At 35.1% G+C, this 17,676-nt stretch overlaps 1 protein-coding gene across 1 annotated transcript; it reads right to left on the reverse strand.

Moving 5' to 3' along the window:
- Positions 1–1,877: 1,877 nt before the first annotated feature.
- On the reverse strand, positions 1,878–2,567 carry LOC140451023 (uncharacterized). Its single transcript, XM_072544732.1, has one exon. The coding sequence runs from the start codon at positions 2,565–2,567 to the stop codon at positions 1,878–1,880; it is 690 nt and encodes a 229-aa protein (XP_072400833.1).
- Between the last annotated feature and the right edge of the window lie 15,109 nt (positions 2,568–17,676).

The raw sequence follows: 17,676 nt of genomic DNA on the forward strand, positions 1-17,676 counted from the left end.
ATTAGAAATTTGGATTTGGCCAACCTTGGAATTCCCAAGTATTTTAACCGATATCCAAATTCCTTGATGCGTCGAGGACACACTCTGCACTCTGGAGAATTCGTTAATGTTCCATTGATAATTTTGTTGACATTTAGGCTTTTCAGATCAGAATAAACATTCAAATTAGTAACTAACACTCTAATTTAATAAAATACACAATTCAAACAATATATTATTATAACCCCACTTTATATTCCCAATTATGATTAATTTCTATCTGTCAATCACTCACTGTATAGTTGGTTGCCTAGTCACATGGCTCACTTAAATGTATCTACCACATTATAATTACTAAAATACAACTTTTTACAATTATTATATGCTAATTTCTTAAAATGCCCTCACATAAATATATTTTTATAAATTTCTCTAGTATATAACTTATTTAAAATAATCAAATACTTTTTTATATCTAATATTATGTAGTATATAACTTATAAATTATTTTCTATAAACCCCAATTGTCACAATATATATATATATATATATATATATATATATATATATATATAAGTATTATAGTTTCTGGTTTTACTATTTACTTACGTGTTAGTACTAGCTGCACAGCTAGTATAACGTTTACCATCACCTGTATCACTAAAAAATCTAAATTTTAAAAATTGAAGATATAACTGAATGGCCCTTTCTCACCAGCCAAAAACACTATCGATTGTATAGGTTTCATTGTAGCAACTATTCAAATTAATAATATTGTTCCCTATTTAATAGCATGCTGCTAATTGATGATTATACTCTGAGAAAAATGAGAAAATATATAGTTCCAACTTTTGCATTCCATAGTATGTTATATTTTATGCCTTTAGTCGTATTTCTTGGTAGTTTCCATCTTTTTCCTCGTTTTCGAGAGAGATTGCACCCGTTAGATATGATTAGTGACTTATTTGCCTGTTATTGCAACATTTTGCATTTTAATTTAAAGGCTTATAACTTGTATTTTTTTATTTTATACTTTCTGTATTCGTTTCTTGGTCTCTGTCTTAGGTTTCGTATATAACTTGTATTTTTATACTTTCTGCATTCGTTTATTGATCTCTGTCTTAATAGAAAAGGTTATAACTTGTATTTTTATACTTTCTGTATTCGTTTCTTAGTCTCTGTCTTAATATAAAGGCGTATAACTTGTATTTTTATACTTTATGTATTCGTTTATTGGTCTCTATCTTAGGTGTCGTATATAACTTGTATTTTTTATTTTTTTATACTTTCTGTATTCGTTTCTTAGTCTCTGTCTTAATATAAAGAAGTATAACTTGTATTTTTATACTTTATATATTCGTTTATTGGTCTCTATCTTAGGTGTCGTATATAACTTGTATTTTATTTATTTTCTTTGATAGTACGCGCTTCGTACGTCTTATAATTGGCAGATGAAAAGACTATATTCACGTAAAAGAAGAATAGACACTATCTTCACGTTGCGTAAAAGAAGAAGAATTGACGTCACGTAAAAGAAGAAGAAAAGACTATATTCACGTAAAAGAAGAATAGACGCTATCTTCACGTTGCGTAAAAGAAGAAGAATTGACGTCGCGTAAAAGAAGAAGAATTGACGTCACGTAAAAGAAGAAGAATTGACGTTGCGTAAAAGAAGAAGAATTGACGCTATCTTCACCCCGCGGTTAGGTTAGGTCAAATCTGGGGAAATCTGGGTCAGGGTCTGGGGAAATTTGTCATATTCTCCATAAGGCGCGAGCGGTTTTTCCCCAGAATATGGGGAAAAAAGTGGGGTGAAGTGCATACCTATCGAACAAATAGTGCTCAATTCCTCTTTTAACTAAATCATCCATTTCCAAAACCTCTCCACGGTTAGAGACTCATTTCCGTAAGCAAAATTCTGCGCCATCTAGAATATTGCTAATATGTTCCTTTAATATTCTTGCCTTCTCTACATTATCTACTCCCATTAGCAAGTAATTAACATAGAAGTCTGAAAGTATAACTTGCGCTGCCTTGGGGAAATTGTCTTTGTTATCATGTGCCAGCTGCTGTAAACATCTGATTGCTAAGTAAGCAGCAGGTGCCGTTCCATATGTAAGTGTGTTAAGTTTATAAACCTTAATCTCTTCTTCTGCGTTTAACCTCCAAAGTATCCGTTGTAAATCTCTCTGCTTCTCGTTAACCCAAATACATCTATACATTTTGGCTATATCAGCCCCTATTACTATATTATGCCTTCTGAATCGAAGTATTATGTTAAGTAAATCGTCTTGCAACTTTGGACCCACCATTAGTGATTCGTTAAGAGAAATGCCCGTGTCTGTAGTTGCACTACCATCAAAAACCACCCTGTATTTTGTTGTTGCTGAACCTTGTTTTACCACCGCATGATGAGGTAGGTAATATACCTTGTCTAAATTATTTAAAGTATACATATTATCAATGCTCCCAATTTGAGACATATGGCCTAGTTGAATATATTCTTCCATAAAAACTTCATATTGTCTTCGTAATTCACTATCTCTTGTTAATTTTCGTTCCAATCTATGAAATCTTCTAAGTGCCATGCTGAATGATTTACCTAATGGCATGACTGTCGACCACCTTTCAGGTAAGGTGACTGTAATTGATCCATTCTTATTCCTAAAAGTTGTGTTTTGAAAAGTTTCTTCACAGAACTTATCTTCCTTGGATAAAAATCTCTTCTGTGGAATCTCCTCTATATCCCAAAATTATTCAATTTTATTTTCCAAAGTAACATCAGAAGTGAAATGACAATTAACTAGAAAATCTTGCTTATTGTATTGTTTTTTGTCTGGAAATATTCTACCGGATATGATCCAGCCGAGTTTAGTTTTTTGCATAAGTGGTTGATTCTTGCCACGTACCACTTGCCCTACACATAGTAAATTCCAAAAAATACCCGCGCCTAATAGAACGTCAACTTGTCCCGGTGTATTGAAACCTTCGTCGGCTAAGTTTATATTGCGAGGAAAATTAAACTGATTTATTGAAATTCTAGAATGTGGAATGTGATCCGAAATCTTGTCAATAACCAAAAAACTCGTGTTGCATTTATACCCACCTTCAAATCTTGAATGTATTGTAGCTTTCACTGATCTTTTAATATTTGTAATACCTTGACCTATCCCAACAACTGGTATATTTATTTTTTGACCTGTTGGTTGCAGCTTCTCTGCTAGGCTGCTTGTAATGAAGTTAGATTGAGACCCCGAGTCTAGCAATGCCCTACATTTATGCATGTTTCCAATGTTATCAACCATGTGAATAATGACTGTTGAAAGTAAAACCTGTTCTTGTACCTCTTCTACCATTTGAGTTGATTTAAAGGAATCTAGTTGAAATCCTTGCCCTATAGTTTGGTTATCAGTTGGAGTTGTATCTGGTCCCATTTGCCCGTAAGAATTCTGCCCGTGTTTGGTTTGTGAAGTAAATGCCTTCTGGTTTTGTGTGCCCGTATTGTTTTGTATGCCAGAACCTCCCATGTGTAACCTGTGTGTGCTAGTACCTTGAATGATGCGTGTATTTTGACCTGTCTGATTGTGTATCTGAGTATTTTCCACTTTATTATTAATATCCGAGTCAAGTAAAGTGTGATGCCTCTTTCCGCAAGATCTGCATCCCCCCGATGTGCAATTTTGTACCCTGTGTCCAATCCTTAGACAATTCCAACACACATTTGCTTTTCTTACTTCATCTCTTCTCAGTTGTAAAGAAAGCTCCTTAAATTTCTGACATTGATATAGAGAATGATAACTGCCGCAGATATGACATGCCCTTCCATTAATTTGTTTCTATGAATGCCCTACTAGTTGTGGGCTGCTTATCCGATCGTCCTTTTGTTTCCCATGATTTGTGAATAGTTGCCTTGTTAACCTCAATTCTTTCGTCCAGATATTGACACGTTTCTTCGATAAAGTCTAAAAAATTAGCAAGTGTTGAGAACCTAGCCTTTGGCCCATGTTTCTGCCAATCCCGTTTTGTTGTGATGTCTAATTTACCTTCCAAGATTACCAATAAAATTACGTCCCATGATTCTATTGGTTAACGTAAAGAACTTAATGCCCTAATATCCTTTCTGATTGAATCTAAAAATGTTCGTAATTGAGTACCCGACTCCTTTACTAATTGTGGAAGTTTTATGATCGAATCTATATAACCTTTAATAATTAATTTTGGATTTTCAAACCTATCTTTTAAAAGATCCAAAGCTAACAAATAATTACTGTCGGTTACCTTTAAACTTTGTATAGTATCCGCTGCTTTATGTTTTAAAGCCCTTTTTAAATAATGAAACTTTTCTGCATTACTTAATGTATTATTATTGTGAATAACCTTTGTGAAAATATCGTAAAATTCTGTCCAAGACTCATAATTTCCGTGGAAGTATGGTATTTCTAAAGGAGGTAGTTTAACATTTTTGTCCGATCTAAAAATGCTTTGATTTTGATTTTATGACTACCGCTTACTGAAGCATTTTGTAACTCCTCAACCTTCCCCATAGCTATATAATACCGTTCCTCAAAATCCTGCCTTTCTTTGGACTGCTGTGATGTGTCATCTGTATCCTCAATTTCAGTTTGAATATTGTCAAACTGATTCCATAAATCTTTGCATTTTGAAACTCTAGTAGGTAATTGTGATAATGTACTTTCCGTTAAATTGTTTATAAAACACTCGAAAATGGTTAATTGACCTTTCAAAATACCTCGCCTCTTAATTAAAGCATCCAGTATGATTAACAGTAATAATAAAAAGCAGATATAAAAATAAATTCAAATCTAACCAATGTGATTGCTCAAATATAAATCCAACAATAGATAGAAACAGGAATTTTATAATGAAATGAACACTCACCCTGTATTTGCCTTATAAAATAGTAGCATACCTCGAATTTGGAAGCACCCACAAATACTTTAATTTGTTCCAAAGTCATCAGCTGTTTTCAAACCATAATAAACCATGAATTCACTGCTGTGAGATTTTTGTAATAAATACCGGTTGCTAGCCTCTGTGGTGGAGCAGAAGTGTCGTGTTAATTATGTTCCAAATGTTGTCGCTGTGACGTCCCCTGTAGGAGGCTAAGCAATGCCAGCCATTGTGATGTATTTTGCCTTTGAGTTGAAAATGCCGGAGCTTGCAGTAAACTGTTTACTTACTGGTAATATTCCGAGAGAAGGACCATTATATGTTGTGTGAATACAACGTTTTTTATTTGTTTGGATTGGGTTGACTATTCTAACTAAAACTCCTCGATTAAACTCAAATTACATTAATTTAAATGTAAACAATTCACTCCGATATGCCGTTCTTTCTATGGCTGGCAGTAGACAGTAATCTGATTTGGTCAAATGCGTCGAGAGCAGCGCAATCGATGACGGCCGAAGGCACAGTGCCGTAACAATTTGAACAAGTTGAACATGTATGTACCTTCAAACACTTTTGAATATAATATCCACACACATATCTGGCAGTATTTTGTGAAATTATATCTAATTTTTGATAATCTAAACCAATATTAGTTAATTCAACTGTTGTGGTTGCTGCAGGTTGATTATTTAATGTTAACGGAAGGTCGTTGAGTTTCAGTAAAACTGCATCAGGATCTCCTTGGCAATTTTCTGCTCCAGAATTCATTAGGTCAACACACAGTAATTTTCTAAATGCCATTTGAAATTGAAATGTGGTTGGACTTAAATTATTTCCTATTTGTTGTCTAATGGAACCAAAAAAATTCTACAAAGAGTCGTGATTTAACCTTCTCGTTAACAAGAAAGTATAGCCAGCACTTTTAAATTTCTCCCACAACAATTGTACACCACGAATTGTAATTCTCCACGATTTTAAACATTTTATACGACTTGTAACAACTTTATTTTTATTATTTTTCATATTTTTCTAAAAATTGCTTTTGGTATTCTAAGTTTTTAGTTACCTGACCATACTTTTTAGAATGGTGCAGTGAAGATTTAATAAATCAAACAAATTATAAAAAAACTTCTGAAGTACCTTCGACAGCAGCTGGAATGATACCAAATCAAATATATAAATTTAAACTTGCAGCAACTGTGCTACTAAGAACTTGTGAAGTCAGCTTTACCTTTATCTTCTGAAAGGCGTTAGGATTTATATGTGCATCTGTCAATTTTGGAGCAGCTCGGTTTGCATATTTATTGTCATACACATAAAAGGCTTTAATATGCTCCCACGAAGTTGTTTTTTTTTTTTAATATTTGCTTCATTGATAAATACAAAGTGGTTTTTTAATAAATTGATCCTTGCCAACTTTATCAGATGAGGAGTATTAAACATGAAAATAATTTTTTTATCTTCCTGAGAGTTTTCCTTAAAAATAAAATACAGATTTTCAGGAGTTATATTCATGCTATTAGCAAATTTCCAATTATTTGAGCCCAAGTCACTTATTATGGCACAAACATTTAAACCACATCTGAATAACGACTTTATGGTCTCTGTCAAAATTACCTGCAATTTTCCTGCAGGACATGAAGAATGATACAGGTAATAACATAATGGTTGTTTCCAATTGTTCATTATACCCCTCACCATTAATACAGTAGCACTTACTGCAGGAAAAATTGATTTTTCACCAGCTCCTAAATCTTCTATGCCAACAACTTCATCTGATCCTCGGTTGTATAATAAATTTGCCGTAATTGCCATTTCATCGACGCATAAGACACACATTTTATCTTGTTCAGAAAAATTACTCACTTTAAGAGTAGTCATCTGAATAATATTTTCATTAAGTCCAGGTTTTATCTTGATTTCCTCAGTGTACCTCCTTAATGTGCGAGGATTAGGAAGATAAAAAAGTTTCATTAATTTGGTTTTATATACCCTGGGTCCTGTAAAATACATCTTTAGACATTCTTGCTTAAAAGCATTTGAATAGCGGCGACCTCGCGGTTTCTTGTTTGTCTGGGCAATCTGTATTGATATAAAACCGGCAAGTTTTTTTTATACACAATTTATAAATCAACTACTGACAATCCTCTGCAGACAATGAATTAAGAACATCTGCTTTTTTGCATCAGAACTTGAGTCTCAAGTTCATTTATTTTTTGGGACAAACGATAATTTTCATTTTTCAATTTCTTCACTTTTAATCTGAGAACTTCCTTCCTTGGAGTATGGGAAGATAGAGGTGAAGGTGTATGAGTGCTCAATGTTGGAGAAAATTCTGGCAGTGGTGAAGTTGTCTGATTGTTTACATTATCTGTAAACAGGAAAAAATGTATTATACATAAGTCAATACTCTTGTAATAATAGGAAAAAAGTCCAAGTTATAAATGTTATAATGTATGGTATATTTCTTTAGGAAAAAGAGTACTAATTCTATTACTTGATATGACTGCAGTCTCTGAATGTTTACTACTCTCATTAAAATTCATATAACTTTTAACAACTTTTATTTTTAACTGTTTTTTAAAAATAGGATTATACATAGAATGGATCAAACAGACTAAATAACCATATATAACCTGTAGAGCATTTTTAACTTTGATATATGAAGAGTCCAGGGGAAAAACCCCGTCATTGATGCAAAGCTGATTTTGAGAAAAATAAATTTGAAAGTTGTCCAACTTTAAAGAACCTTTAAAATCGATTTAAAAAATACATAAATTTTGTTTTTGAACCATTAACTATGCAGATTCAAAATAAGTTTCCCGGAAAACCATTTTTCAAGCTATTCAATGATATTTTATACTCTTTTACCCCTAAATCAAACAATGGAGAGAATGACATGTTTTGAAGAATGCAAAAACGTATTTTGTTATCCTCAAACTACACAAAAACTTTCTTTGTACAATTATTTGTAAACTGCGTACTTATCTACTAGGTTTTAAAACAAATTTACCCGACGTTTACGAAAAAAAAAAGTTTTTTAGCAACGAAAAATACGGTTCCAAAAAATATTGTGGAATTCACTGAAGTTGATTATTGGCGGATTCACCGGTCATCTTCTGAGTTTTCAGCGTCAATGGGAGGGTCGTCGATGTAAATGTCGCCGTCGTCGTCTTCTGTCGCAAGTCCATCCGACCTGAAGCGTTGGTAAAAACGCCTCGCTTCAGGGTTATCCAAAAATTGTGCCAACTTAAGCAGATCTTTGAGTTTGGCGGCTTTAATAGGGATTGTCCCATCGTATGATCTTTTCAGTTCCACGACTGGCTTTGCTCTTTGTTTTGCTCAAATTCAGCTCAAATACTCGCTACAGGCGTCAACTTAACTTTATTAGTTTTAACATTCATATACTGTCCACTCAACAGGCGATTTTTTTACACGTACGACGAGTCTGTAGCAAAAAAGGAGCCGAAGAGGTTTGCTCTATGTTGCATCATTTCGTATGCAACATTTTGCCCCCAACGGTGAAGGAACTTACGATATTTTGCGACTCTTGCGGAGGGCAAAACAAAAATTTCACGTTAATAAGGTTTTTGCACAATTTGGTAACCAAAGAAGGGAAGTTGGAAAAGATCAAGGTTGTTTTCCCGATTCGAGGCCACTCGTACTTGTAGTGCGACCGTGACATGAGTATTATCAAACAAAAGTCACACACTGAAAATCCTGAGGACTGGAGAGATGTATTCAGGCACGTCCGCGTGAAACCGACTCCTTTCCAAGTGGTAGATTGTGGCCTGGACCTAGATATTTTTCAAATTTGGACTGAACATCTGTCGTCCATTTACCTAAAAAAGACGTGTCCTTTCCCCACTAGACCAATAAGAGTTCTCAAAATAAGTGCCACCAGCAAAAATTTGGCAGGTGAAAAAAAAGCTGGAGAACACTGCATAACTTCGTGGATAGAAGTTCTTATGGCTTGAGCTATGAGGTGGATATATTGATCCCAAGCTCTGTGGTCTTGGTATGTATATGATCTTAGGGCTGTAACAATACTGCGGTTTACACGCTCACTATGATTAGCTTGCGGATGGTATGCAGCATTATAAAAAAACTTCTGAACTTTGTATTTAGTTAGAAGGTCTTTAAAAGCCTTATATACAAATTGAGGACCATTGTCACAAGAGACAATTTGGGGAACACCAAATAACAAAAAGACTTGCTCCTCCAAATATTTCACAATGGCAGGGACTGTGGCATTACGAAGAGGAAAAACTAATGGAAATTTAGTGAAGTAATCCACGACCACTAAACAATAGGTTTGCCCTTATAACTACGAGCGGTATGGTCCAATCAAATCCAAAGATACCATCTGCCATGGGAAGTCAATGTTCCTAAAAGAACCCATTAAACCAGCTTGTGGCTTATTAGTTGGGTTGCATGTAGCGCAAACTTTGCATCTAGAAATATATTTCTTAATACAGTTGCGCATACCAGGCCAATAATATAGCTCCACTATCCTACTAAATGTTTTAAAGGAACCAAAGTGACCAGATGTCACATTATCATGAAAAGTATGAAGAATTTCATCCCTATTTGCGGTTGGGACGACAATTTTCCAATCCGACATATTAGACAAGGCTTCGATCGAACTAACAACATGTTTATAAAGGATATTATGTTCCACTTTAAAATCAGGGTACTGACCAGGTTCTTGAGTAACCTTCTCCAATATTTTCTGGTACCACGCATCCGGAACCAAAGTGGATAAATCAAGAAGATTGACATCAAATGTTCGAGACAAAGCATCAGCTACTACAACACCATTTGCCTTACGATGGACAATGTTATAGTCAAACGCTGATAACTTACAAATCCAGTGGGACAACCGTTGGGATGGGTTACGCATAGAATGCATCCACAACAACGAACTATGGTCAGTGATCAAAGTGCACTTACGACCTTCTAAATAATATCTGAAAGCCTCCAAGCCATGAATTATAGCAAGGAGCTCCCGCTCAGTAGTGGAGCAATTTTTCTGGGCCTTATTGAGCTTCTTACTAGTGTACGCTATGGGGTGTTCAGAACCATCTTTCATCTGAAAGAGGACACTACCTGAAGCAGTATTAGAACAATCTGTCATGAGGTAAAAGTGTTCACTGAAATCAGGAGAGGTCATGACAGGAGCACTGGTAAGAGCTTCTTTAATACGATGAAAAGCATCATCAGCCTCAGAGTCCAGGTAATAGTCTGCCCCTTTTTCCGATTCTTAAGAAAGTCAGTAAGAGGTAATAATAAAGTGGAATAAGAACGTACAAACCGTCGATAGTACCCACACATACCCAAGATCCTACGTAACTGAGTAGTTGTTTTAGGTATGGGGAAGTCCGTGATAGCGGTTACTTTGTCAGGATCTGTCCTCAAACCTTGACTATCAACAACATATCCGAGGAATTTAAGATTAGGACGACAAAAATTACACTTATCTAAGTTAACAATGAGATTAGCCTCTTTAAGGCGTGAAAATAATTTCTCTATTTCAATATGCGAAATAAAATCAAGAGTAACAACTAAAATATCATCTAAATAATAAAATACAAATGGTTCAAGTTGTGGACCAATAACCAAGTCCATTAAACGAGACATCGTCTGAGGAGCTGAAACTAGACCGAAAGGCATCGTGACAAATTGAAATAGTCCTTTTCCACTAACAGCGAAAGCAGTATATTTCTTACTCTCTTTACTCGGAGGAATTTGTAAGAAGGCCTTGGATAAGTCGATGGAAGAGATGTGTTTGGCATTCCGAAGTTTGCTTAAAATAACATCTATTCGAGGGATAGGATAAGCCTCCCTATTCGACGTGATACTGTTTAATTTACGACAATCAAAACAAACATTGAGTAACCAGAGTATTAAATCGATTTCTTTACCTAAATCTGCTTGCCATGCTTGAGGTATGGGATATTGATACTGTCTGAAAGGAGTTGAAGTTTTCACTTCAATATTGTGAGACATTAAATGCGTACGGCCTAATTTATCTTTAGACAAAATAGATGAAAATTTAGAGATAATATCCTCTGTTTTTTTTTCCATTACAGACAAACTAGAAAACTCACGAATAGCACTTACGGTTGATAAATTAAAGGAAGATATAGAGAACGAAAAGTCTGAACAATTTAGTGTGCTATTAAATGCATTTAAAAAATCCATGCCAAGAATTATAGAATTTTGCACAGAAGGTATAATATAAAAGGTAATAGTTTTGCAAATATTTGCAACTAAAATTTTAGTTTCAAATTTACCTGTAATCGACTGAATGGTACCATCTGCAGTAGATATTTGCAGAGAAGAAATAGGCATAATATTAATATTAGTGTTTTCTAACAACTGTAACGAATAGGAACCTATTAAAGAAATATTAGAGCCACGATCTAATAGAGCCAAACAAGAATGTCCCGTATATCTCAATTTCAAGATAAGGTCGGTTATCATTATGTTTTCTGACTAATAAAGAATTAATATCAAAATCTAAAATATCAGATTGGTCATCCAAATTATAAAATGGTACTAACTTAGACATGTTATCATTACTAACAAATTTACCAACTGGTGTAGAAAATGGAACTGTTTCCCAGTCCTGATTATGTTCACTACTAAAATTATAACTTAAGACTGGTGGAGATAATCCATGGTCAAGCAAAAAGTCCGAGTTAACTCTTTGACTTCTCAACGAATTTTCATGAAATGCGGCCCTATGCTAATCAAGATTTTTTATCTGCAGTGATATGAACCGCACCAGGGGGCAAGTTCATAGCTGCTCTTGGCCAGCCTGCACGCATTGCTCTTTGTCTTGAATCTTCCGCATCTGCATTGCCAGGTGGAACCTGCACAGCGGGGGCAGCCTGGGCCCTGGGGATTTGAAACGCCTCATCGGCTATCTCCACGTAATCAAAGTCTCCCCAGCAGTCTTTCGCCACTGAAATTAGAGTGAAGGAGCTCTCAATCACATCTGCTGATCGCTCCATGATCATATGGGCAATTTTTATGAGTTCCGCTTTAGTCTTACTCGCTCGGGAGTAGTGTTGGCTAGTGAGTCGATGTTTCGAAGCAATGAGTTGAGTCACAGAACTGTGTCAATGTTTCGATACATTAAACATTTACTGTTTCGAAACATCGAGTCAGTACGTGTCATATCTGATAATGATAAGTATTCATTTAAAAATGGTAATAAAAATCTATACTACCGAGAAAACTAATTAAATAAAATCACACTAAACATATCTAACCAACATCTGAAACAGTAAATTTGTGCTTAGCAAGCTCAAATCTCTAATCCTTCAACAATACTCATAACAATACTTTAACAAGCACATTGCTGTCACATGCCTTACAGAAAATGAATCTGCACGAAATATTGTATCTTTGCATAGCGGCCGACAATGAATTGTTATGATATGAAACATATGAAGTTACAGTATCAGGTAAAATATGTCAATTGTTTCAATGTTTCGAATCATTGTTTCGAAACATCACAGTGAGTTAATTCAAATGATTCGAAACATTCAAATGAGTCATTTCGCCCATCACTACTCGGGAGAGAGGATCTCCTCTATAGTCTGTGTTCTTCTTAGGATCACCCCCTTGAAGAGATATAAGAACACCAAGGTAAGCTAAAGGTGTCCGGTTAATTCAACGAGCTTTTTGAACTGGTCATGTGGTAGCATTCTCATTTAGAGACGGAGAGGCATGAATGTTAGTTTGCAGCATACATCAGCAAAGGCAACTGCCGCAGCTATATTGTGGACTATGTTCTGCTCAATGATCCATTTAACCGGGCTTATTTCTTCGCCATGGAATATATTGTATGCCAGTCTGGCCATCTTGTATACTGTTTCATGACTCATCTGAGCTGTCGAGAACAGAAATGGACTTGCCCAGGTTCATTTCCTTTGGGGACTTTTTTTGAAAAAGCTATTCATTCCAAAGAGGCCATTTCGTACCAAGAAACCCAAAAACATTTCGCCTCTTTCATTTCTTTGTGCGAAACCGTAGGGACCTATTGCAACTTCGGTCCCGTCCAGTTTACATCCCAACTTAGCATTAAAGTCACCCATTACTAGGTTGTGTGTAGTAGGCGCCAGTTTTATTGCATTTTCTAGGTCTTCATAAAAGGTTTCCACTTCCTCGTCCGAGTGTGTAGATATAGGTGCATAGGCTTGAATTATTTTAAGGCTGGTTTTTTAGTTAAGCTTCAGTATGCAGAGTATTATTCTTGGGTTGATACCTTTAAGTTGTTGAATATTTTTAGTGTGTCTCTTATGTATATAAGAAGTCCAACTCCTACTTTTTCTTTGTTTCCCATATAGAAAAGTTGATGCCCTGATTTAAGAGTTATACAGTCTTCTTCGCGTCTTACTTCACAGAGACCCATAACGTCCCATTTGATGTGTTTTAACTCTTTTTCTAATTCCAGTAATTTTTCTTCAGTGTTCTTACATTGTACGTGGCGATATACATTTGTCGTCGTCCGTGTTAGCCTGATCTGAGCCGGGGATTCTTCGCACCCTCTGTTTAAATAGAGAATTTGTTCGTGTAGTAAAGAAGCTATTTCTAATTAAAATTTGAATAGCATAGTGATGAAGTATTTATTTTTATTCTAAGCTGAACAGTTATTAGTATAAAATATAACATGTTTTCCTACACAGTTATCTTTTAAAAATAAATAAATACATGTAAAGACTTCACCGCAACTTTTGCCTCATAACGACTCATTCCATAAGTAGCAGTTAGCAGCTTTTGACAGAACATCACAGACAGTGCAGTTGTACATATTTAACCTTCTTTTATAGAAAAAAATAGAATCATCTCCGGAGGGTGTTTGCAGGACAACTTGCGTGGCATAACAGCATATTATTTTACTTCAATCATTTTTGCATGATGCTATGTCAGCTCTTTTTTCTTCTCGGCACAAAATCCCTTTCCTTCAAATGCTGTTCGCAGGCACACATTAATTGTATCTTCTCATCCCCTGTATCATTTTGATTGGATAAACACAAAGAGCTTTGATCTTTCTTTGGCTTATGAAACGCAATGTTAAATTGATTTCGAAAAATGTGTTCATAAGATCCTTGTTTGACTATAGATTTACTGTTTTGATGACACCATTCCTTATATTGGCGGTACATCAAAGCCAAGTTCAAATCACCGTCTAGGTATTCCTTACTTGAAGTTGCTCGACAATAATGTAACTCTTTTCTGGAGTAAGAATTTATGTGTTCTCTGACACTATCTTAAACATGGTCTGATAGACACCTACCAGTGTTACCGTGATGTCCTCTACGGTCCACCGATATTATCCCTTTCGAATAAGATAGCTTATTATATATATATATATATATATATATATATATATATATATATATATATATATATATATATATATATATATATATATATATTTAGGGATTCTACAGTATTCACTGCCTTCCCTCGCTCAACCGTTTCCATCTCTCTCTGTTGTTCCATTCTCCATCGTCTTACTCATGGCGTCGTCTACTTCGTTCCTCCAGGATTTTCGGGGTCGTCCTCTTTTCCTCCTTCCTATGGGGCTCCATTCGGTTATTCTTTTTATCCATCTGCTGTCGCTAGCTCTTCTTACATGTCCATACCACCAGTCTTTTTTGTTCTATATATGTTAGTATGTCTGTTTCTATTGATGTTCTTTGCTTTATTTCGTCATTACTTCTCCTATCCATTCTTGTTACTCTGCAGCATCTTCGCAGGCATTCCATCTCTGTTGCTATTATCTTACTGCTGTTTTTCTTGTTTATGATCCAATTTTCGGCCCCATATGTCATAATACTTCGCACTAATGTTTTATAAATCTGCGTTTTTGTCTTCATGAAGATAGCTTATTAACTGTAGCTAAAAACGAATGTCCTATATCCAACGTAGCTGTATAGAATCGTTTATATACTCGAATTTTCTCTTCATGTATTGTAAAATGATTTCGGCTGAGCTACTCCCATGCAATTTTTAATGTGGTAGCGCTGTTTGGTTAGGTCACCGATATTCCAAAAATCTTCTTTTACGGTTTGCTAGGTTTTACCACTATTCTTTAATTGTTTTTTCACATTTTTAATCCACTTTTCTGGCTCTCTCTTTCTCTTTTTAGTTTTATTCACATACATAAACATTTTTATCTTATGGTTCTACGTTAGCCAAGTTTATATCATTTTCTGTATCTGTTATAGGCTGTGATTCTACCAATTCATCTCCTGAAAGTTAAAAAATATTCTTAATTTAAAAGCTTTAGAAATGTTACATAATAATTAATAATAAAAAAAACTAGTAATGGGGTTCTTGTATACCAAGAGTCGACGAGTATTTGATTCCTGAAAGTATAAGATATCTCGTTAACTTAAATCCAAGTATTCTATATCTGAGGAAGCGGTCGCAATTTAATTAAGCTACTTGGTCTGGGTACTCGGATGTGAGCAGCTATTTTAAAACGGGGTTGACGCGGCCCAATGTAAGTGGAGAAGTTAGTTTTGTAAATAAATATTTTTAGAGGTCAAATAAATAAACTAACGTAATGAAAATTTCGCAACGACAAATTCTACTATTCTGCATTCTGCTGCATAACTAATATAATATTTATTTTTAATCGGATTCCCCATTAAACCAAGAAAACGTGCTTATTCTCAAGATCATAAAAACGGCTAATTTGGACTATCATATTTCTGTAAACATATTTCAGTGACTGTGAGTCATTAACGAATATATATACATTAAACAAATAAGGAATTGATGAATTTAACACAGTTTTTAATTTAAATCAACTTTACAAATGAACAAATTTCTCAGTTCTCGACACTCGAAAAAGTTTTTGATTCTTAGAAGTTCTCGAGTACCTACTGAGTTGTCGATTGTTGAAAGTATTCGATTCTGCTTATCAAAAAAACATTTAGTATTACTTTAACTAAATACATTTATTCAGAACTGAAAACGCTGTATGAGAGGCGCAGGTAGCATTAAAAGAATCAGCTACAAAAATGGGTTTAATAACAAACACCAACAAAACGAAGTATATGAAAATACGCACGCAACTACAAATGTTAGGATGAAAGAAAAGTATTAAGGTAAATCTATGGAGCAGTGAATGACAATGACGTTTGAAGAGGACAATACAACTTCGAACTTTATAGAATCTACCAGGAACCAGATATCCTAAACCATATTAAAATAAAACGTCTGAGATTGATAGGGCATGTAATGCGGATGGAACAAAATGACCCAGCTAGAAAAACGCTCCTAGATAGACCCATTGGTCAGAGAAGAAGAGGAAGACTTAGAACAAGGTTCCTTGATAACATCGATGAAGACATGAGAAATATGGGAATACGTGCTTGGCGGAGAAAGGCGATTTATAGGAATGACTGGAGGAGGATTCTTGAGGAGGCTAGAACCCACGCAGGATTGTAAAGCCAGAATAATGTAACACGCACAATTACCCGACCTATTCGGCCAATGGTGCGCAGTAATAGAACTTAAAAATGACCTTCGAAAATGTAATTTATTATAAACTACATTTATGGCAATACGGCAAACTGACTATACCAGTGTCTAAAATGGTAAATAAATAACGTGCATATGTACTTTTTAAACTAAATTTATATCAAGAAACAAACCAACCAAAGAGAAATTTATATTAGAGAATACAACCACTTTATACTCTACGTGCCAAATACGCAAACTCTATAGAGCCATCCGAATCAAACTCTACTGTTGCAACAATGGTATTTTCTTGCCTGAGGAGTCAGAGTCTATTTCTATGATTTCAGGCTCTGCCTCCAGGTGCTCTTCAGACACTTTAACCACTTGTTCTAAGGTCCCTACAGCCTCAGAGCCGAGCTCCATATTGTCTTACGTATCCTGTTCTGCTTCAGTATAAAGATTTTCTGCAAAGGCAAGTGGTGTAGCAGCCAAACTTTCTCGCAGAGCCTGTGCTTTTTCCGACATACGCCGACTTTCGCTTAGTTGAAGATTCAGACTCGAGCTGAAACTCGTGTCCTCCTCCTCGCACACCGGAGAGACTCTCCCGCTGGTGGACAAGCCACCTACGGCCAGAGCCTTCTTCCGGGTGTCCATGACACCTTTCACTTAAATCTACCTACTTACAGCTATTTATATTACACTATGCACTAGTACCTATATATAGGAAAAATGGAATATATATATTTTAGGGAACGAGCACCATTTTTGTTTTTCTTACCAAATCTAACAGCTTTGACAACTTTAATATCCTCTTGAGTAATATTTTTGAAAATTGAGGTCACAGTAGCCAAATCATCAGAAGCAGCATTTCTTCTATCCACAGATTCACCAGATTATGAATGATTAAGTTGTTCATTCTCTTTTGTCTTTCAAATATCTCACTTACAATATCCTCTTCTTGGTTTTTAGAATTCTGCAATTTCCTATCATTAACCTCATTCTGCAGTTTTTCAATTAATTTGAACAGTTTTGGAACAAGTTTCATTCCAGATTTACACTCTTGGCACAAAAACTGTAGAACACGATTCTTTTTTAACTCCATAACCCTAATTTCTGATGAACACAGACCAGAACAATGAGTATCTTTGTGAACTGGTCGGTCACAGCTATCACAATAAAGCATTTCTTCTTCAGTACCATCTTTCTTGCATTCTATACACTTCATTTTCTAAATTAAAATTTGAAAGCCGGTCCTGTACACTAATGAGCTTTATCAATTATTGCCTACAGATAATG

The sequence above is a fragment of the Diabrotica undecimpunctata genome, chromosome 9, assembly GCF_040954645.1.
Source record: "Diabrotica undecimpunctata isolate CICGRU chromosome 9, icDiaUnde3, whole genome shotgun sequence".
Classification (NCBI taxonomy): Eukaryota; Metazoa; Arthropoda; class Insecta; order Coleoptera; family Chrysomelidae; genus Diabrotica; species Diabrotica undecimpunctata.